At 33.9% G+C, this 22,464-nt stretch overlaps 1 protein-coding gene and 1 long non-coding RNA gene across 3 annotated transcripts; both read left to right on the forward strand.

Annotated features, from left to right (window-relative positions):
• Positions 1-13,449: 13,449 nt before the first annotated feature.
• LOC142638775 (glycerol-3-phosphate acyltransferase 5-like) lies at positions 13,450-16,764 on the forward strand. The gene is made up of 2 exons (XM_075812840.1): positions 13,450-14,161; positions 15,632-16,764. Exons 1-2 carry the CDS (start codon positions 13,577-13,579, stop codon positions 16,547-16,549), a joined length of 1,503 nt encoding a protein of 500 aa, XP_075668955.1. The 5' UTR covers positions 13,450-13,576; the 3' UTR covers positions 16,550-16,764.
• A 1,784-nt stretch (positions 16,765-18,548) lies between these two features.
• LOC142638030 (uncharacterized) lies at positions 18,549-21,214 on the forward strand. 2 transcript variants are annotated; one of them, XR_012844964.1, is made up of 5 exons: positions 18,549-19,126; positions 19,245-19,292; positions 19,977-20,004; positions 20,620-20,670; positions 20,932-21,214. It is a non-coding gene; the product is annotated as an uncharacterized LOC142638030 (long non-coding RNA). The 2 variants fall into 2 exon arrangements; XR_012844963.1 differs by lacking the exons at positions 18,549-19,126; positions 19,245-19,292 and having other exon boundaries at positions 19,584-20,004.
• Positions 21,215-22,464: the final 1,250 nt, after the last annotated feature.

Consider the following 22,464-nt stretch of genomic DNA (forward strand, 5'->3'; position numbering starts at 1 on the left):
GCCAAAGGCAATCTCTCAGCATATGGATTATTGATTCAACTTTATTATTGCAAAGAGGGCAAAGGTGGGAGATATTCATTCCTTTGGAAGCAAGAGTTTCTCTGATTGGAATACTTAGGTGGCAGTATTGCCAAAGGAAGCACCTAATATTTGGAAGTGTAGGAATCTTCCACACCAAACTACCAATGTCAACATCAAAAGTATGGCTACCATCTTCAATACATGCAAGCTTATAGGCATCTTTCAGAACAAATTCTCCCCTTGGAGACAAAGACCAAGATAAGCAGTCTGTGCTAGTAGTCATTAGCGGCATTGGATTAGCTTTAATATCCTGCATAAGAATCGGGGGAAAAGCAAAGGAGATGCACCCCAAGTCCCATCGGCCTTGTTTAAAAACATCTTTGAGCTGGAGGTGTTCTTCCTCTCTATTAAAAGGGCCAGCATTTAGCTCTCAAAGAGTCCCTTTATTAAGCCACTTATTGCACCAAAAGGATAACTTGCTCTCTCGACCTACAATCCATTTGGTGCCTTTCTTCAAAACAGATTCCCATTCCGTAATACATTTCCAAACAGTGGAGCAACCTTTAATTCTTCCCAAATTGATTCGGTTCCCAACCCTTCTCCTATGATTGATATATTTTTTAGTCTACACCCGAGCCCACAATGATTCTTTTTCATGGTGCATACACCAATTCAGTTTAGCAAGCAAGGCAGTATTCTTTTCCTTGGCAACCTGCAAACCAAGACCCCCCATCTATCTTATGCTTCGTCACCTTGTTCCAGCTCACCATATGGATTTTCCTTTTTATTTTTAGTAGAACCCCATAAAAAATCCCGATTGAGCTTGTCCACACACTTGACAATTTTTAGGGGAATGATTGAACACTGCATGGTATAACTAGGGATAGCCGCTATAACAGCTTGTGTGAGCATAAGCCTTCCTACAAAGGAAAACAAGTGGGACTTCTAACCAACGAGCCGGCTTTGGACCCATTCAATGACAAATCCAAAATCATGAGGATCTAAGGTATGTTTGATGGGAAATCCTAAATACTTCCCTAGAACCGGGGTAGATTAGTACCCAAGCGTGCTATATAATTCCTCACGAGCTTCTCTAGAGATATTCGGGGAAAAGAAAACACGAGATTTTTCATTGCTCACTTTCTACCCAGATAGCACATAGAAAGTCTTAATGGAATCTTTGATTGCAGTACAATTTTTCTTATCAGCCTTAGCAAAGAGGACCAAATCATCCACAAAGAAAAGATGTGAGAAAGCTATACCCCCCGGTGCAACTTTAACAGGGTCCCATAGCTTGGTGTCACACTTCTTAGTAATTAAAGCTCCTAGAACCTCCATACACAATATAAAAAGGTATGGGGATAAGAGATATCCTTGACAAATTCCCTTGGAAGGATGAAAATAATCAAGACCCCCAATGTTAACTAGCACAGAAATGGAGGAAGTGGATACACAACTCATAATTAGAGAGGTCAGACGATTAGGAAAGTTGAATAACTTCAACTTATCACGAATAAAGCTCCATTCAAGGCGATCCTATGCCTTTTCTAGATCTATTTTAATAGCCACAAATGGAGCACATAAATGGCGATCATATGAATTAAAGTTGATGCAAGAAAAAAAGAATCCTAAAAAGTCCTGCAATATTTACCCATAAATGGAGCACATATTTGGTATGCAATTATGTAAAGCAACAATAAAATCAACCTTTGGTCCATATACCTAACCCTTCCTTAATGATTTGATCAATCTTGTACATAGCTAGCTATCTCTGTCCCTAATAAAAGAAAAGATAATGATAATATTATTTTGGTTCAAGAAATTGCTGAGTCCCTTGTTTACATCAAAAGACAAATAGGAAATTCACCTAGGAAATTCCATGTTTATCAGGCAATACCAAACTACTTTTCTCCCTCCTATAATTTGTTAAATAAGAAAAGGGGGATCTGCTCTCACCATACATCTTGATTTTATGGTGAGCAGCCTATAATTTTGTCATTAAGCTAGTTGTAAGCTTGTCATAATAGAGGTGTGAAGATGGTATAGACTAACTAAAAAAACTTTTAATTTTCTTGTTTTTGTGAATGAGATGCTTTTATTGCTGGAATCAAAAGGATACACCACCAATACAAAAATACAAGAAAAATAAGAACATGACAATTTTAGTAAGGATGTATGGATTTATTATACTATTTATTGACCGTATATAACATCGCTCTCACATAAGTGTGGAATCCACAAACCTGAGACACATCTTTATATGAGAGGGTATGCAAATATTACACACCCTTATTCTAAACTATTTTTAAGAACAAAAAATTACATTTTCCACCAAGTACAAAGTTTTTTTCCATAGGATAGGTATGAACAAATTTTATTAAGAAATAGAAAATAATCAGTAGGCTAACTAGCTAAGGCCATCCCTATAAGAAAGGTGAACATCCATTGAGGTACGATGGAGATTTTAGTTTGTATTTTTATTTTGTTTTTGTCGAGATAAGATGAGATAAGTATTGGTCCATCAATATCATGTGTGAAGGGGGGAACTTATTTTTATTGGTCTAAGTAATATCTCTGAACCCCAAACTCTATTTCACTCTTCTCTCGTGTATCTCTCTCCCTAATTTTTGTTCTAAACCCTTCTTTGATTTTCCTTCCCCCTTTTATACCCTCCCTTTGGTGGATCCCTCATGATGACAAAATATTTCACATGTATCGTGGGTCCTACTACTTCTAAAGTTTAAGTGGATCTTTGAGTCTAAAAAACTATTCCTACTTATCAAATCACTCGTAAGGAGTGGGGCCCAAAATCCTAACATTGGAAAGGTCACTTAATAACTTGTGCCAAACGCCAATCTTATACTTGGCAATGAGTCCATCCTTGTGTTATCTTTTGTCCTCGGCATGTCTAATTGCCCTTAGTGGGGCTTTTTGTGAGTCATTTTTCTGGGTCATGTTCTCATAGCCAAATTCCATTGTGCCAGACCCAATTTAGGGGCAGTCATTTTCCCTTTTTTCAACTATAGTAATAACTAGTGTACACATACTCATTTTTTTGCATTGAACTTGTAACTTAAAGCCTTCAAAAATCGTGACTTTAAGTCACAAGTTTAATGCAAAAAACAAAGTGTGCATACTTTATGTGCAACAATGTGTGTAAAATTAACCCGCTCATTTATAAAAGGATTTAGCTTCCATTCAATACACTTGTCACTTGCCGCTGGAGAAGAAATATTGGCCCAGTAGTTTAACATTATCCTTAGCTACTAAGAGGTAAGAGACAATATATGGGTACAGATTTGCCTTTCAAGGCTGCAGGCCTATAATCAGCAAACATATATATATATATATATATATATATATATATATATATATATATATATATATATATATATATATATTATATTTTACTACAAGTCATGATCCGAATCATAAGTTTTGGATAGAAATGATAGCTATTTTGAAAAGAAGAAGAAAATGCAAAAAAAAAAAAAAACTGTCTCACTAAAATATAGAGGAACTAAATGACAGTAACCCATTAATAGCTTGTCTTACCAAAGCAGTTCAACAACATTATAGTAATGTCGCATGTCTAGTAAATAGTAATAGTGTTGTTGGGGTGTTCAAACCTTGATACGCAATGGAATTGAAAACCATATCACAATTCATATAAACCAATAGAGAAAAGCTATGAAGCAGCCATACCAATAAACTCTGTGTACAGTGAATCCGATTCCAGCGGCAAAAACAAGATGCCCTTGCAGTCTTTTTTATATATATTGAAAGGGCATGTTACATGATATGAATATATTAAAGTTTTGTGATTATGTCAGCCTTAGTTACATTTTATTAGGCGCAATGGATAACACTGATATTGCCGGCATGTGAGCCTGTTTCGCTACATTAAATACTCTTTTTTTTTTTTACCAAACTCACGTGACTTGTCTATTCCCACTATACTAGTTTCTCTTTTTTCTTTTTTTCTGAGAGACTGAGACTTTCACTGTATCAGCACTTTAAGCAAAATGATCCATGTCTATCTTCCTTTTCCCTCTTGAAAAGAAAACCATGATTTCAGTGTTCTTCTCTCTCATAATTATAAGAAAATTTGCTGAATAATAAAAGATATATATATATATATATATAAGAAATTTTAAACAAAATTAGAGGTGAACTCATAGTTTTTTGTTTTTTTGGTTTTAAAAAGTGGATGAACAATAGCTTCAAAATTTTCAATACTATGCATGGATGATATGATTGATTTGGTGCTCATTCCATCTTATTAAGAAAACACTAACACATATGTATATAATTTCTTTACGAGTGCATTGAATCTAGAAAAGGGGTGTAATAAGCAGCGCCAAGTTTTTATATTTAATTATTGGGTTATGTTAACAGATATAAGTATTTTTTTTTTTCTTAGAAGAAAGGCAAAACACTTTTGTTAAAAAAAAACTGACTATATCACCTTAAAGTACAGAATATAATTGTGGAATAATATTTTCCATCCACCTAAAACAATCTTGAACATTAATCGAGTATTTAGCTAAACTATGAGTGAATTTGTTAGTTTTCTTCATAGTGTGAGAGTAAAGTAATTGAATGAAAGATCTAGAAAAGAGATTAACATCTTGAATGAGAGAAGCAAAAGAGGTCAGAGATAGCCCACCTTCCTTCAAAGCCTTCAAGATGAGTTGCAAATCTCCTTCTACCGCAGTGTTAGCGTGGGCAATACCTATATCTAAACCAAACTCTAGTGTTAATAGATCATTTTAAAAAATGTTAGTACCACTTTTCTGATAAATATAAAAAGTTAAAAAAAAAAATTTCTTATAAAATTTTTAAAAATACATCTTAAACTAATGCTATTTTTTTTATTGGACTTAAACTAATGCTATTAAGACATTCTTTAACTTTTCTTTTAATGATTTATGTTACTACTTTTTTTTATATTATCTTTTTTTCCTGAATGAAAAAAGCCGTTGTTGATGTGTTGCACTTGCTTGTCAAGAATAAATCATAGATTAAGAATTTGGATTAGTGTTTGTAAATTAGCAACGAATTAGGAATAAAAAGGGTGATCCATGATTTTAGAGCAGGGCCGCCTCCCTAGGTAGGGGACCTATTAATTACCCGCCGCGTGGGTAGCAACTAGCAAGGTAGGCACTATTTAGGCAGGAGAGATAAAAATTGGGTGAAATTCCTATTTTCATATTGGTAAGTGGATATAATCCTATCAGAAGCTGTGATAGTCTTTGTATTTTGTAATGTGTATGAAAGTTAGAAATCAAGAAATAAAACTCTTTTTCAAGTCCATTAAAATCACAACCCCATCTTGTCATCCTTGCAAGCTCTATTAATTAGAATCAATCTCTCTTGTCCTTTAAAATTTAAATTCATGTAGTTAATCACCCTGGCTTCTTCTAGCAAATAAACTTAATTGATATGGAGTACGTAATCCAGATTATTCTCTCGAAGAACATCATCCATAGAGTTTGTCAAATCATGTCACCTTGCATTTTTTTTGCAAATTTTTAATAACAAATTAGTTTCAAAACTATTGCTTTTACAAAAATTTTCATAGCAAAGTCCGATGGTTTGTGATTAATTTTTTAATAAGTAAGTTTTGGCTTAAGGGGGGCCAGTAAAATTGATCGGCGGAATTGAACTAATCCATCAGTCTTAAAAATTATACCTTCTTGTCATGATGATCAAACCTAGAAACTATCGTTTCGAGTTGAAGTTTTGGAGCTCGATAAGCATTGCAGTCTACATTTAGAATATAAACCTGTAACATTGTCCATGATCATAGCACTTTGTCTTTCGTTGTGGGACATCATAACGTTGAAAACAAAAAACACAAAGGGTCTCGCCGTCTCTTCCACTTGAATTAGAGATTAGCATGTTGGATTTATTGTCTAGCTGGGGGTAAGTGCAACTTCTTCATGAAAAAGTTATTTAGTGTTTTGACTCTTGCTGCCAAAAGCTTTGTATTACCCTTTTCCTTTGGCCTAGTCCTGCTCTTGAAGTCTTTACTCTTTAATGACTAAATGGTATTATTTCAACAAACTCAAGTATGATTGGTACTTTGTTGAACGGCAGTCATTTCAACTAGCCGTCCATACAATGTTGTTTTGTTTTTTGTTTTTTGTTTTTGTTTTTTGCTCAAGTCAGGGATTCATGAATGTGTTCAATTTCACATTCTAATCAGTCCTATCCAAATGATACACCTAGTGTTGCATTTGGCCTAATCTAGCTCGACGGTCTAAAATGTGAGTGTAAGTAGTGGCATGTCTTGTTGTATGCTGGTAATACTCTTGAGCTTACTTAACCTGTACCTTATAGTATGGAGCGATGATTACACACGCAAGCCCCTTTTTTTTTTTTGTTCCTAAAAAAAAAAGACAAAATTAGTAATTCCTTCTTTGAAAAGAAGGAATTAAGACGTGTGTAAGACTTAAGAGCCTCTTGCTCCCAGTGTCACTTTCTTGTTAAAGGATAATTAGGATGCAACAAATTGAATGGCCCAGTACCTTAAATGAATGAAGTCTTGGATAAGCTTTTGGAGATAGTCAAGGTTAAGCCAGATTCATATCCTAATTCCTAAGAAAGTCGAAGGACGGGCTTAGGCTTGGCTGGCCCAAAATAACTTGTTTTGTGCTCCTGCTTAACTTTTGGGCCAATGGTAATGGTTTCAGCAGGATCAGAAATCCAGACATTCGCTTATATCCATAATCCAACATGAAAAAAGAAAAGAAAAGAAAAGAAAAGTATGCTCCCTATGCTAAAGAAAATGACTTTTCTAATAATCTCTCTTAATAGAGGTTGAAATTTGTTGCATATTATTATGTCCTGAGTCACGATTTTAAGAGTTGAAGATCCAAAATTAGGAGTTGTATAATTAATTTTGGAGTTTGAAGGATATAATTAAAAAAAAATTGATAGTTAACAGAGGGGGAATTTAAACTCAATTGAAAACATTAAAAGATACTAGCTAATCAAGTTATAAAACACTTGACACATTTATAACACATGTTACGAGGACCATTGATGTGAATACTGCCTAATGCATTCTGAAAAGAAAGACTAAGATCTTATTTGATTGCTGAGTTACCTATCACTTATCACTCAAATATTATCACTCATCACTCTATAACTCATTTTTCATAACTTAAAAATCTACAAAACACTCTGAACCTTGTTTGGCAACTAAACCCGGTTCAGTATCCTACCTAAAAACTTAAAAAAAACTCACATTTTTATGAGACCCACAAACTAACAACAATGCAGTGCGCACAGAATGGTTACCCGCGGTGAGCCTTTGATTTTTTGTTTGCATTTCATCTCTCAAAATGCTTTACCCTGTTTCCTTACTTCAGCTCTCAAACCCCAAAGCCGCCGACCACCCTTGAGATTAACTCCTCCATCCTCGGCCAACTGCGCCGCCGCCATGGTTCCTTCGCACATCATCTTCCTCCTTCCTCGTCCCTGAAACCAAACCCACTACATGCCGCTACGCCTTCGTCCTCCACAACACCTCCATCCTCCAGCCTCGTCCTTGAAACCGAGCCTAGAAATCCACGATCGCTCCTCTGCTCCTCAAGGCTGATCGGCGATGGGTAAAGGCACGACGAATCCGACGGCTTCTCTGAAGATTACCAAGACCATTATATGTCAATTTTTCCCTCATCTTATCTGAAATTTTAGGAAAAAAATGAAAATAAATCTGCTGGGTATGCCATGGTGTTGAATAAATTTTATTTCTTTCTTGTTGCAAGCTTGTTTATGTGTCTATGTTAATTGGAGAATGGATGAATGGATAATATTATTCCTGGGTTTTTGTTTTCCATGTGGTATTGTTCCAAATTTTGTGGATTCGGTTGGGATTTCAAGTGAGAAGGGAGTACTGTTGGACCGCTTGACTTATTTTCCTTTTCAATAATCTTCAATGTCATTCAAATCAAAGAAATTGAGACTAAAAGTCATTGTTGAAACAAAAAGACAAATTGGAATTCAATGCTAATTGAACACAAATGAGTGTTTTCCTCAATGAGCATATGAACTTACTTACGACTTGAAACTTTGTTTGACAATCAAATGTAGAAGGCAATAGAACATGGGCATCAACATCTGTTTACCTTTGCCCAAATATTTGTGTTCAAAATCTAAAAATCATCAAATTTCACTTTCATCTAGATTATTTGGGAGTTAGAAAATGTTTAACGGGATTGAATTTCACTTTCATCTAGATTCAAAATATTTCTTTCAAGTCTTGTACCGAATTGCAGCAGCGGAGCTTGGGTTGTTCAGAGGCCGGAGCTTGAAAGATCGCAGATGGGTGTGCAAGACCAGAGTTTATGGATGAGCTGTTGGTGTTGCTGTGGGTTTGGGAGAGGAAAAAACAAAGGAGTTGCTCAAGCGTAGTCTGATGAGAGAGTGCTTAAAGAGAATTGGTTGGGATGGGAAATGAATGTGACCGTTGGGGGGAGCAAAGGCTGAGTTGCTGATTTGACTAGTAGCTAACATGAGGCCCATCATGTGAGAGTATTTACAATCTTGCCATCTTAACTCAGTTCTTGTATCTTGAGAACAAGTTTTTCTTTTTTGGTTTCTCAATTTCGTAACTCAACTCTCAAAAAAGTGAAAAATGAGTGATGAAAATTAGGAACAGAAACTAGGGGTGTCCAACCAGACTTGGTACCTGCCCAATCTGGCCGATTTGGCTTGAGAATCGGTTGACCCGAGCCGGCGATGGTTGGCGACGGATCTCTGATCCCAAAACCCGAGACCGGCGGGTCGTTTGATGAGTTAGAGCATGGAAAACCAATTTCAACCGACCCGATCGAAAAACACATCGGAAATAGCTTTCTCTTCCGATTGAAGTAGTTCGCTGGTATGATTTTGTCCGATCTGTCGAGATTCGACGAGATCTCATTGAGATCTGCCCTGATCTCTACGAGATCTCGACGGATCTCTTCGAGATCGAGCCTGATCTCGTTGAGATCAGCCAAGATCTCTTCGAAATCTGGTCAAATCTATCAAAAATAAGCAAATGTTGGCAAAAATCCAGCGCGATTCGCACAGTTCGAGCCTGACTGGAAACCGATAGGAAAATTTTGACGTCCGACCACTCGAACCGTTGCCTTCGGTAGGTCGACAGTGGGTCCATGTTTAGGAGACCCGAAGTGATCAGGTTGGTTTCGAGTTGGGCACAAACCCGACTCGAACCGACCCGTGAACAGGCCTAATGGAAACAAAGCCAAACAACATTTGTATGCATGGGCCTACTTATTTTGAGTGATGAATTAACAAAACTCAGTGATGAGTGATGAAAACTCATGAATCCAAACAAGGACTAATGATTCTTTAACTGAGTCCAACTAATTAATTATTGACTTTTTCTTCTTTATTATTTTTTAAAATTCAAATTACCCATAGCCATCAATTGTTGGTTACGTTGCTAAATTAATTTTCTTTTGTGATAAGATTTCGCTAAAGAATCAAAGCATTATTTGATTGAGCTGTGTTTCAAAGAAAATATTAGCCAATTCATTAGCTTCGTTGAAGCAGTAATGAATTTTATTATTATTATTATTCTATATTTTGGGATGATTCCACATTATTAGTTGAGCTACAAGACTTTTAGTACGAGATTATACAATTTTACACCAAGATAAAAATTCTACTATAATCTATTTAAGTTTATATGTGTGTGAAGCTCCCTCATAGAAACTTGAATCCTAGCCCTTGTCCCCCACCCCACAAGTTTATACTTGTAAAATGACCACTGTGCTAAGGGTGCGCGGTGGTGGAGAGAGAGAGAAAGAGTTATTAAACCATGATCAAGTAAAGTGAATGGATCTTATATTATTTAATTTCTAATATGCATCTCATAAAGAAGAGTGGAGTGTGAACGTAGACATGAAATATTTTGGTTGCATTACTTGTCCATGTTGAAATGTATTTCACAACTATTACATTCTAAAAAATTTTAATCTTCAAACCAACCTTTACCTAACCTACAGAAAATGGACTTTGCCTGACAAAATGAAGTAGCAAATTATAGAATTGTAACAAAAATAAATAAATAACAAAAAAGGTGCTTACCAAAGAGGTTGAGCAAACATATATACTGAGAGAAACGTGGGTACGGCAAGTAAGTTTCAAACCTACTTTGCATTCTCCTTGCAAGCTTCCCGTGACAGCCATAATGGGATCCTTGAGGATTCAATTACTGCCAAAAGAGAAATTAAATTCTAACCTACTTTGAAAATAATGGAGAAGTTATGTTTATTTTTGGATTTAAACTTGCCGTGTACCATTTAGTTGACTTGTAAGCAATTTGGATTTACTACTATTATTAGTATTATTATTTCTAGTTTTGGGTCATTTGTCTATTTGGAAATCTAAATCCTCACCAAATGAAAACTGTTTTCATCTACCCAAGAGCTTAAATTAAAATATTTCATCTTTGAGTTTCGCATGGAAAAATGGTGAAGATACATGGTGTAAGGAAGCTTAAAGCTAGGGTTGCAAGTGAGCCGATTGGTTCTAGGAAAAATAATTATTTTTATTTATTTATTTAAAAAACAAGTCAAGTTAAAGCTCAATTTAGGCACAATTAATTATTAAATAAATTAAGCTCAAACATAATAATGTGTCTATTAAGAAATCCACTAGTGCTGGGCTCGATTTGAGTAGACACATAAATGTCTATATGTATGTGTGCAAAAAATATAATTATATAGCCTTGAAATTGGATTGTGTAAATTTGTAATTTTTTAATATATCACATTATTATTTTTTATTTATTGATAATATAAATAGTCAATTTCACCAATGAGCTATAGCTCACTTAACACTTCCTCCTCCCATTATATGAGGATGGGAGGTCATAAGTTTAAGAATTGGGTGTGTATAACTTAACAATAAGACACTATTGGTGTATCTAGCTTTTATAAATTCATAAATACGAGTAATCTATCAACCTAATTCAAATATACAATCTCATTGATGATTTAGTTATTAATAATTAGCATAGTTTCATGAAGGGTAAATAATTTTAGCCATGATAATTACTTTAATTAAGAAAAGAATAAGATAATAAGTAGATTGTGAACAAGATGGAGCATATTCAACAACAAAAAATGCACTAATTAAGCCTAAACACATAATCTAGCTTGGTAATGAGTTTGAGTCTAACTTGTATTACAAATAAAATTAAATGAATAAAACTTCAACTTTTAATATTCTGTTCAACTCGACACGATTATAGCCTTAGTTAAATCCAATTTGAATTGAGTTATAGGTAGCTAAGAATTTATGTGAATTAGGCCTCACCAGGCTAAGACTCATGTTTATTATACTTTTTGAGTCTTGCAATTGAGCCAGTTTAATTAAAATTGAAAATTAGAAAATTTTAATTGTTGATTAATGATTATCAAAACTTAGAACTTATAGGAGTGATTAATTTAATAATGTCATCTACTCATGTTTGATAAAAGGTCATATGTCTCAGTGCACAAAGGTCTCATTGTTTTCGCTTTGGAAGATGTTATATTTAGTAGACAACTTTACCCCCATTTTTTTGTGTGAAGAATTTGATTTTCAAATTCAGATATGCAACTTATCACTTTTAGTGGAAAACACTTGTCACTGTACCAAGCCCCAAACCTCTATCAGCCATGTTTAATAACGGAGAGAAAACCATAAAAATTTAGATTATTGATTTATGTGAACAGAAATAATTACTTTAAGTTTTAAGTTAAATCTCAAATTTGTAAATATTCATCCTAAATTTCATTTCCGCACTAAAGCTTTTACTAAATAGTCATGCATATAATTTTTAAAAGTCATGTTTTTAAACAGATAACTTAAAATGACACTTTAGTGTGTAAGTATATCAATTTTCTTAATTACCCCTTAAGTTAGACTTTAGAGGCTAATAGAATAAAGTTGACTGGAATATGTGATATGCAAGATTGAATTTGTAAAATGATGTTTCAACCTTAAACTACTATAACCTAATACTAATAAGTGTTTATAAAGAATGTTTCATCAAAATTAAAAGAAAAACAGAGATTCTGTACAGTAATATCAAAACCTTTCTTGTCCATATTTATACATGTGGAGGTTAACATGTAAGAAGATATAGTTCATGGATCAGGATCAGACCAAATTACATAAACAACTTGATAAGATCATGCTTAATGAAATCATTGAAATGGATGTTACTAGTTTGAACTTCTAATTTTTCCCTCTATTTGGGATTATTTTTTAAAAATCACTTATTAAAAGGAGAGAGAGAGAGGTGACTAAAGCACAAGTGAGACAACAAGAATCACGCAGAAATTTCTGAGAGCTTCCCATGCAACACAACGGGGGGATGGCCATTGTCACAAACTTTTTTGTATAATACAAAGTATAAACGTTATATACTAATATATATATATATATATATATATATATGTGTGTGTGTGTGTATAGTTGAATAGTTGAATAAACGTTACTTACGTCTCACGTTACGTTACTAACTGTCAGCAACCTAATGGTTCAATTTAGTCGCATTTTTAGGTGTGCACACACATAGACCTTAATCCTTATACAAATACCCTTCCTTTTGCATAAGCCCAAGTTGTTGGAGTTAAGTAATCCATACTCCCTATCCAAAAAAAAAAAAAAAAAGGGTAATCCATACTCGTATAGAAACGTGGCGTATTATCCTTTTTCAGGTTAAACAATCCCCACTACCCCATAAAAAAAATAAAAATAAAAATAAAGAAAAAAATTCCCACCACCATTTTTCGTTAGCCAAAATATATAAGGAAAAATGTTAAAGGGATCGCTCTATTTAATACAAAAGTTTTACAAGTGACATGTCAATAAATATGATTAATGTGACTTTAACAATATAATAAAATGAGAAATGTTACGTTCACAACAAATCTTAGTTGGCAGATTGTTATGAGTTTTTAATTTAAATTTAATACTGAAATTATTTTTTTACCCACTAGTAAGAGCAAATAATAACCTTCCATATAAGATTTATTATGACAATATTGTGAAAATAAATATAAATTAACTAGTTCTGTGTGATTATTGTCGTATATGCGTTAGAATTTATATTTTTCACGATTATACTATTATGTTCTATTATTATTAGAGTGACATCATTTCTATATGAATTTACTAATTACATCACTTTTATCTTTTAACTTATAATAATAAATAATGTTAGCCATTATAAAAAAAAAAAAAAAAGTTTTGAAAATATTTGTGCTCTTTTTCCTTATAATTGAAAAAAGAGATTAAAAAAATCATAGCGTATAAAGCCATTATTCTTTGCAGTTATATCCACCCATAGAGCTAGAGTGAGAGAGATTTTAAAAAGTTTATAAAAGGGGTAGTTGTGAATTGATGAACTGCCTCATTCCCACATTAGAGACAAGTAAAAAAAAGCCTCTAATACCTAAACCTCATAGCCATAAAACCCATTGTCACCCTCATCCGAAAGCCAAACATTCTAAACACAAAAACGTCGAATAGATCAAAAAAAATGGAAACCAACACAGAAATGGAAAAATCCCAAATGGACTCCGTTGTTGCGGAGCTCGAAGGTGTTCTTCTCAAGGACCCTGACCCCTTCTCCTACTTCATGTTAGTGGCCTTCGAGGCCTCGGGTTTGATTAGGTTTGCGTTGTTGTTAATGTTATGGCCATTGATTTGCTTGCTGAACATGATGGGGTTGGAGAATGCGAGCTTCAATCTCATGATCTTTGTTGCATTCGCGGGTGTACATGAATCCGAGATCGAATCAGTAGCTAGAGCGGTCTTGACAAAGTTTTACATGGATGATATAGATATGGAGGCGTGGAAAGTGTTTAGCTCGTATGATAAGAGAGTTGTGGTGACTGAAACACCAAGAATTATGGTGGAGAGGTTTGTGAAGGAGCATTTGCGAGCTGATGAGGTCATTGGAAGTGAACTTGTTGTGAATCGCTTTGGGTTTGCCACAGGATTCATCAAGAAGGATAGTCGTTCTATCTCTGATAGGGTGGCAAAGCTGTTTGTGGATGAAACACCAAGTTTGGGATTAGGAAGGCCTGCAGCTACTGGTTCTTCGTTCATGTCACAATGCAAGGTATGTATTTTCCTTTTTAGAGAATACAAAATTTATATGCACTGCTTTCTGTTTAGTCACTTTGATTAACGTGATTTAACGTTAGGTGTATCCAATTCATGTAACTTTCTAAGTGAAAGGTTAAATAGATCGAAAAACTAGGAACAGTGTTTGTTACACATGTATGCAAATACTTTAAATACACTAAAAATAACGTTTTTAGTATGTTTTGTGTAATGTGTGTAACGCCGTGTGCACTAGTTTTGTTTCCCCTAAAAACTAATAATATCTTTTCTCCTCGAAGTGATTTGAGATTGTGGAGGTCAAGACAATCAACTTAGCTGGACTCAAAAACCTTAGGCTGCCTTTCCTTGTAGTTTATTTTAATTTTTAAGTTTTAGACAATTTTTCAAACCCTGAATTTTTTTTTTACTTTTTGGTCATGTTTTATTTTGTCCAACTTATATAATAATCGAATAAATTTAAACTGTTTTGAACATTTATGATCTGTTTGTTTTAACTATTTATTTCAACCTTATGGCTTTATTTTCACACAACTTTAGTAAACTGTTCACAAATAAATTGAATCTAAACATTTTTTTAGGTATATTACTGCACACCCTTAATACAATGGTTACTCCACAAATATTAGTATTTGTGGGATGTGAAGGTAAGGATCAGGGTAAGTCTCTAGGAGGGAACTTCACATACATATATACATTGGCTATAATAAAATTTTTATCTTGTATATATATAAAAAAAATTAAGTATAACCACAGTAATTTTATACTAATTTATTTTTTAATTCAATAAATTAATAAAAATAAACGCACCCAAACATTGGTTGAAACATTTTGTTTTTGTTAGTAGAAATAAAACTTGACGCGATGATACATATGGTTGCTTGATGTTGCGCGTGACATTTAGATAGGAAATTAAGGACTTAATGTAAAAGTGAAACAAAAAATGGCGTTTTTCACCTTATCAGTAGTAATCAATTAAAAAAAAAAAAAAACAAAAACAAAAACGAAAGCTAAACTTCATTGAAACGAAAAAGATGTTTACTTGCGACCAATCATCTTCAAAGTTTGAAAATACATCATTCTTTAGTTATAAAGATATTTCAGAAATTATTCATTTACTCAATGATAAAGACATTTCATTCCGACAATTGACAAACTTATAATAAAGACAAAGATAATACTATTGCAAATTACATGCACAATGATTCCACCTGCACAATTATCACAATTTTCCAATTTTTAAGTCGACATTTCACATTCGTTACTATTGTTACATCTTATAATAGTTATTTACTATTAATAATTAAATATATTATTCTTTGATATGTGTTTTTTCCCAATAGTTATAATGGAAAATTGAATATTTTTTTTATTAGTAACACTAAGAAATACAAATTAAGCGAAAACACTCTTGATTTCAATATACAATTTTAATTCTAACAATTTCATATATTTGGTATGTCTACAGGAACAAATGTACCCACCATTTATCACCAACAAAAAGCATGACCACCAGCCCCTCCTCCCCCTAGTCCCAGTGATCTTCCATGACGGCCGCCTAGTAAAGCGGCCAACACCATCCACAGCACTCTCGATCCTTCTATGGATGCCCTTTGGCATCTTACTTGCAATAATCCGCATTAGTTTGGGAATAATGCTACCAATATGGGTAGCTCCCCACGTGTCTAAACTATTTGGTGGCATGGTTATTGTCAAGGGCAAACCACCCCCACCTGTGTCTAGTGGCAACCCTGGGGTACTATTTGTGTGCAGTCACCGAACCCTAATGGACCCTGTTGTCCTCTCCACAGTACTTGGTCGTAGAATCCCAGCTGTAACATACTCCATTTCTCGATTATCAGAAATGATTTCACCAATCCCCACTGTTAGATTGACACGTAGCCGCGAAGTTGACTCGGAGAAAATCAAGCAAGAATTAGCCAGAGGGGACCTAGTGGTTTGTCCTGAAGGAACAACATGTAGGGAACCTTTTCTTTTAAGGTTTAGTGCTCTGTTTGCTGAACTAACTGATCGAATTGTGCCTGTGGCAATGAATTATCGTGTTGGTTTCTTCCATGCAACCACAGCTAGGGGTTGGAAAGGATTGGACCCCATTTTCTTCTTCATGAATCCTAGGCCAATCTATGAGGTCACATTCTTGAACCAATTACCAGTGGAAGCAACATGTTCATCTGGGAAAAGTCCACATGATGTTGCAAACTATGTGCAAAGGATATTGGCTACTACGTTAGGGTTTGAGTGCACAAACTTTACTAGGAAGGACAAGTACAGGGTTTTGGCTGGAAATGATGGAACTGTGTCATATATCTCGTTCGTTGATCAGATTAAGAAGGTGGTGAGCACTTTCAAGCCATTTATTCACTAAGATAATATGCGAATAAGATCGACCCCATTATTTGTTGATGTATTTTGAATTGTGGTATTTTCGTTGATTTTGTAAATGGGGTGGGCTTGTATTTATTCTTTCTTTCTTTTTTTCTTTGTTTTTTTTTTTTAATAATCCTTTTTGGTGGATTGTTGTTTCTAGAATTGTTGAATAATGTATGAGGTTGATGACTAATGTTGGTCAGTTGCAAGTTACAACCTTATTGTCCATTATGTACTACAAGAAACATGACTAGTTTCAACCCACTTTTTTCAAGGGTTCACTGAAAATGGTTAAAATAAACGCTAACAAACTGGCGCGCTAATTAAAATATGACTAATCTTGTTACAATGGTCATCAAAACCCTTGAAATAAACTAAAAAACTAAAATCCTGCGTAATTGCTGCCTCCAAATTTTCACATTTTTCAATGAAATTCTAACACAACCCTTAATAAAAGATATCCAAATGTTTCAACCTTCGAAATAAAGTCTCTTTCTCTCCCTCAAACTCAAAATTTAGAAAACCAATTTTCGAATATAGTCTGTGCTCACTCTCTTAGAAAATTCTCTCTCTCTCTCTCTCTCTCTCACTTTCAAAAACTTTCATGGAGTCCAACAACAACAAAAACACAGAGACCATCAAATTCCTCTGCAGTTATGGCGGAAAAATCCTCCCTCGCTACACCGATGGCACTCTTCGTTACGCCGGTGGCCTGACACGTGTCCTCGCCGTCGATCACTCTATTTCTTTCACAGGTTTGTGTGCTCTTCCATTTTCAGATTCGATTTTTGTGAATTCGTTTGGTTTTTTGTGAGTAATTAATCAAATTTTTTTTTTCTTGTTGTTGTTACTGAGTTGATGGTAAAGCTCGGAGAGTTCTGTGGCTCATCGGTGAATCTTCAGTGTCAATTGCCGACCGGTGACTTGGAAACCCTAATTTTGATCACGTCCAATGATAGGTTGAGGCGTGATGGTCGGTGATCCTATCTCCGACAACGACCTGTCGTTGATAGTCAGAGCTTTCTCTTCCGCCCTTTCGTCCGATTACAGGTCTCTCTCTCTCTCTCTGTGTTTGTTTTCCGAGAAAAAAAATTGAATTTGGAAATTACCAGTAGAACTTTGCAAAGAATTTTTTGGTATTCTCTCTCTCATTCTCTCCATTGATATTTCTCTGCCTTACCAATAATATAATTTAGGGCTAGGGTTTGGATACTTTGGAAATGGAATTACATCCCAGTCCTTTGGAATCTGAAGTATGGTTTGAACATATTATATTCTTAAAAAGGAGTTGGTAAGCGTTAATGGTGTAGTATTTTGCTAATATCAATTTAAGTATAGGTTGGATCTATGAGGTTTTTTTGTGTTGCTGTGTTTGTTAATTTTAGGTTTCCTGTGGAAACGAGCATTGGTTTATCAATAGTATCAATTTAATTTTTACTTGGTTTGGGTCATTGCAATTCAATGCTATGTTCAGTTTCTTTACATTGCTAAAATTTTTTACACTCATTTTGTTTATAAAACTTACTAGAGCTTATGAAGTTTATAAGTTCATTTTCAAGTTATGTAGCTTGGAATTGGCAATCTATTTTTCCCATATATTTGTTATTGTTCTATTCCAATGAATACAGAGCCTGCATTCTTTTTTCTTTTTGATAAGATGTTTATGTCTGACCTGAAAGTATTAACTCGATCTAGTTATGGCATGGTGTCAATGCATCATATTGATGCATTATAAACTTGTAAAACTTCCTATAGTGCTAGAAAATTTACCATTTGAGTATGTGGGTAACAGGAATAAGACCTTCCATCTGAGTTAAAATTTTGATTGCAGATATGGGCAGTTTGACATTTAAATGATGACTTCCAAGTTTTCATGAAGCATTCCTTTACCTTAACATTAAAATTAATTACTATGGATTAATGCCGTAAAAAATGTACTTAGATTCATAAAGTGTCATCTGTAATAATTGCTGAATATATCCATTTTCTACTGATTATATAGTCATTTGTAAAATGAGCTGAGTCTCCTTATAAGCATTAGAAGTTGCTAGCATAGGGTCCAGTTGTAAGCTTGCAATTGAATCATAGTTCCTACTAACCTCTTGAATACTGTGTTATGTGAGATTTTATTAAAGATAACAATTGGTTGGTGTTGCTTCTAAAAGGATTTTATGGTATTGCTGTGGCACTAAAATACTTCCTTGAAACATTAAAAGTAGTATACTACTCTCAAGAATTTCCATCTGTGAGATATGTTGGTTGGTGATTCTTGAAATTGCCTCTTGAGAAAAAAAGGCCCTCGGGTTCCGACCCACAAATGAATAGGAAGCGAGTCTTTGAAGGAAGCATACTCGTCATACCTCTTCTATTCATTATGTTACGCGGTGATTGACAATATTTCATTTCCTATATGCAAGCTCTCGCCTGATGAACGATTAATGAACTTATTCTTCTGTCTCTCAATATTCTGCTTTTTAGGGTGGTTGTTCCTAGGCTGGGTCTAAGCCCCAATAGCGAGTTTGATTGAACTAGTGGCCCTATAAAGTTTGTTCTTACATATGAATTAATGGCTCAAGTATGTTTCTTTATTTTTCCTTCCTCAGTTCTTCCATCTGTTTGCCTTTTTAGTCGCACTGTTTTTGGATTTTGGAATATTTCTATTTTATTTTATAATACAATTATCACTTTCCCAGGTTATATTTTAATGGATCATTTGATCACATGAATATTGATGCTACCAGGTACCATCCCTTTCTTTCTTAATAAGTTAATATATTAATATATTAAGATACTTATCCCCTTTCCCACATATATTACTGCACCTTTAAATAGTGGTACCTTTTATTGAAATAAATATTTGGTTGATGTAGGTAATGATCTAGTCTATTTTATAAACTGTTGTCAAGAAATTTTAACATTGAAATTTGATTGCAATGTCCAAAATTTGGAAATTATTGAGCCATTTCATTCAAACCTCATTTGGAATCTGTGTTAATGCAATTGCATTGTTTTTCTTCTAGCTTATCAAAAAAAAAAAAAAAAGTTTTGAAGAAAGACGTGGATGTATATTAGCTCCAGTGGTATGGTTATCGTCTGTTTAGGGCCCTTGCATGTTTGCATAAGCAGGTAAGATACTCCTACAATTGTACATTTAGAGAAGTCTCAAAAAATGCCTAGTTGTAAAGGTCTTTATTTTGTAATTGCATTGAGTGGTTCACAGAGATATTAAGCCTGGGAACTTCATCTTCTCTTGGAAGCTAAATAAAGGCTATCTCATTGATTTCAATCTTGCCATGGTTGAGTTGCTTATCCTGCTAGTGCTGCCATACTAATGTGAATATTTAAAGCAATCATTTCACTGAATTAAAAGTTAAAACATCAAAATAATCTGATGGTGTCTCTGTCTTCATTTCTCTTTTTCACAGGATTTGCAAAGCAAGTACACTATTGGAAGTAAGCTCAGCCATTTCTATCCTTATAAGTTGTCCTACATGAATCTTTGTCCATTGTATGAGAAATTTCTCTTGTTGGCTACTTAGTTATGTTCTTGAGTTCCACTGTATGAGTCAGCTTATATCTTCTTAAATGACTATTTTATTGCTGTTTTGTTCCTTGGTTAACTGTGTTGTTAGTTGTACTCAGTTATCATAAATATTTAGTTTCTTCGAAATTTCTCTCCTTAATTGGCCAATTCATGCATCTGTGTAGCTAAATCAAAATCAAGTCATAATGTTTATATTAATCATGTTCCTCTCCCTCATTCAAATTCTGCTCCATCAATTAAAGATGATAAACTTGTGAGTAATTTGGATGATGTTATTAATTTTTAGACTCTGTTCATTACCTTAGAAATTCTTGAGTGTCTCTGAAACCATAAATCCAAAACCTTGGACCAAGACATTTATTTAATTCTTTTTGAAATTAAAAAGAATTATAGGAGAAACATTGGTATTTGTCTCGTCAATCCTTCCAAAAAGATCTACTATATATCCCATCTCTCTGTTCTGTACATGGAATTATATATGTATGTGTTGAATTGACTTTCAATTTTTTTTTTGGTTGTGGCAGATTTTTTCTGCTTCAAGGTTGAATATACCCAGTGCTTGGCAATTGCCGCAGGTAATTTTTTCCTTTTTGGTTTTATATTGATGTGTTGTAATTTGATTGCTTTGGATTTTTATGAAAGAAAGCAATTTCGTAAGACTTTGTTGATGAATGACGTTTCCTTAATTAGCATATTTTATTTAGATATATGAACTCTGTTGTGCCTTTTTTGTTCTTTTTAAATTGTGTGTATCTTGAATTTGATATTGTGGAAAGGTGTGTAGATATATTTGTTGGGAAATTAACAAATTTTTGGTATCATTCTCTCTTTTTCAGAAACTTGAGGGCACCCAGAATGGCTGAAATATTCAATTGTACTAGCTGATAACTTCTTGCTTTGGAGATGATGATGATGAAGAATAAGATGTATCAAAACTTTTAATTCTTGGACAGATATGGTCTTTGTACAAATTGTGGTTGTTGATATCTTTTCTCTTAAACAATAATTGACATATTGGCAGTTTGTATGCGGCCCCTAATCTGTTAATTTGTAGGTTTGAGTTTAGAGATAAAAGGAAGTGTAATTGTAGCAATATACCACTTTTGCTATACATTAATATCATAGCATATCATCTCAGTAATTGTGAATTTTTGTGTGTAATTGTAGCAATATATAAATAAATATATATATATATATATATATATATTTTTTGTGCATGATTGTGGGTTTTTTTTTAATAAGATAAAATCTTATTTTGAGGGTCAAGAGACCCCTTAAATAACCTTATTTATCAAGGGTTGTAAATATAAATTTGTTAAACCTTGGTAAAAGGTTATTTAAGGGTCTCTTGACCCTTAAAATAGGATTAGAGCATTTGTTTTGAGGGCCACGAAGGCCTTCAAAATTTCCTTTTTGACGGTGTATGTTTCAAAGGTTATCAATGGTCAATTGGACTCTTGAAATGATTTTTTTCAAGGTTTTTTAATGCTTTTCTTAAGGGTTTTGACCCTTAAAAAAAGTCAGATTTGTTGTAGTGTGTCTTTTAAATTTCCACATAGCACTCAATAGTGATCAACTAATTAGTCCTCAATCGAATATCTACCACAATTTTGTGTGTTTAACTGAACAAAAGGTGTATCACCTAGCAAAAACTCAAAGAAGTGTTTAGTAACTTCAAGAAGTTTAAGAATAATTGAGATGGTGGAAACAACAATGATAGTTAAAACTCATGAGTGTGAGCCTAGCTTTCTACTTATCAATGATCAAAAAGCTCTATTTAAATGTCTGTTTGGAAACAGCTTATTTAACTGAAAAGTATTGTAAATAAAACTAAAAAGTAATTGAAATAGTATAGTAGGACTTATGAATAGTACCTAAAAGTACAATGAGACTCATAAATAATATCAAAAATAAATTAAATAATAAAAAAACTGATTTTTTTTAAACTAATATCAAACAAACACTAAGTTTCAAGAGATTTTGCCATATTGCTTTGGTAAAGGGAGAGGCTAAGTCAATGGCAAAACTGACAAAGTGACAAGTTTTCAGCTACGTGATGTGTAGGTAGTGAATAGGTGTTTTAATATGGGGATGAATTGTCTTATTTATAGGCTAAAAGGGGGTTAAGTGTGTTGCTAAAAGGGGGTTAAGTGTGTTGCTAAATGGGCTTTAAAAGTTGATAGAGGTTTGGGGGAAGTATCTTTATTTATCAAAATAAAAATAAAAATAAGATGCACCCATTTTGAAGAAGCCCATGAGTCTAGTTTAGCCTGAAAGCTTAAAGTCGTAAGGTGGCCCATAATGAATTCCACATGTTCATGTGGGTGTGGGCTGTCCATATCGGGCTGTGCTTGTGTATCCAAATGGGC

This window comes from Castanea sativa, chromosome 6 (assembly GCF_040712315.1).
Source record: "Castanea sativa cultivar Marrone di Chiusa Pesio chromosome 6, ASM4071231v1".
Lineage (NCBI taxonomy): Eukaryota > Viridiplantae > Streptophyta > Magnoliopsida > Fagales > Fagaceae > Castanea > Castanea sativa.

What these genes read in the sequence shown, in the direction of transcription:
- LOC142638775 (XM_075812840.1), top strand. Translation starts at nt 13,577, where the DNA reads ATGGAAACCAACACAGAAATGGAAAAATCCCAAATGGACTCCGTTGTT. An exon ending in CGTTCATGTCACAATGCAAG is followed by an intron (nt 14,162 to 15,631) that starts GTATGTATTTTC and finishes GTATGTCTACAG; the next exon opens with GAACAAATGTACCCACCATT.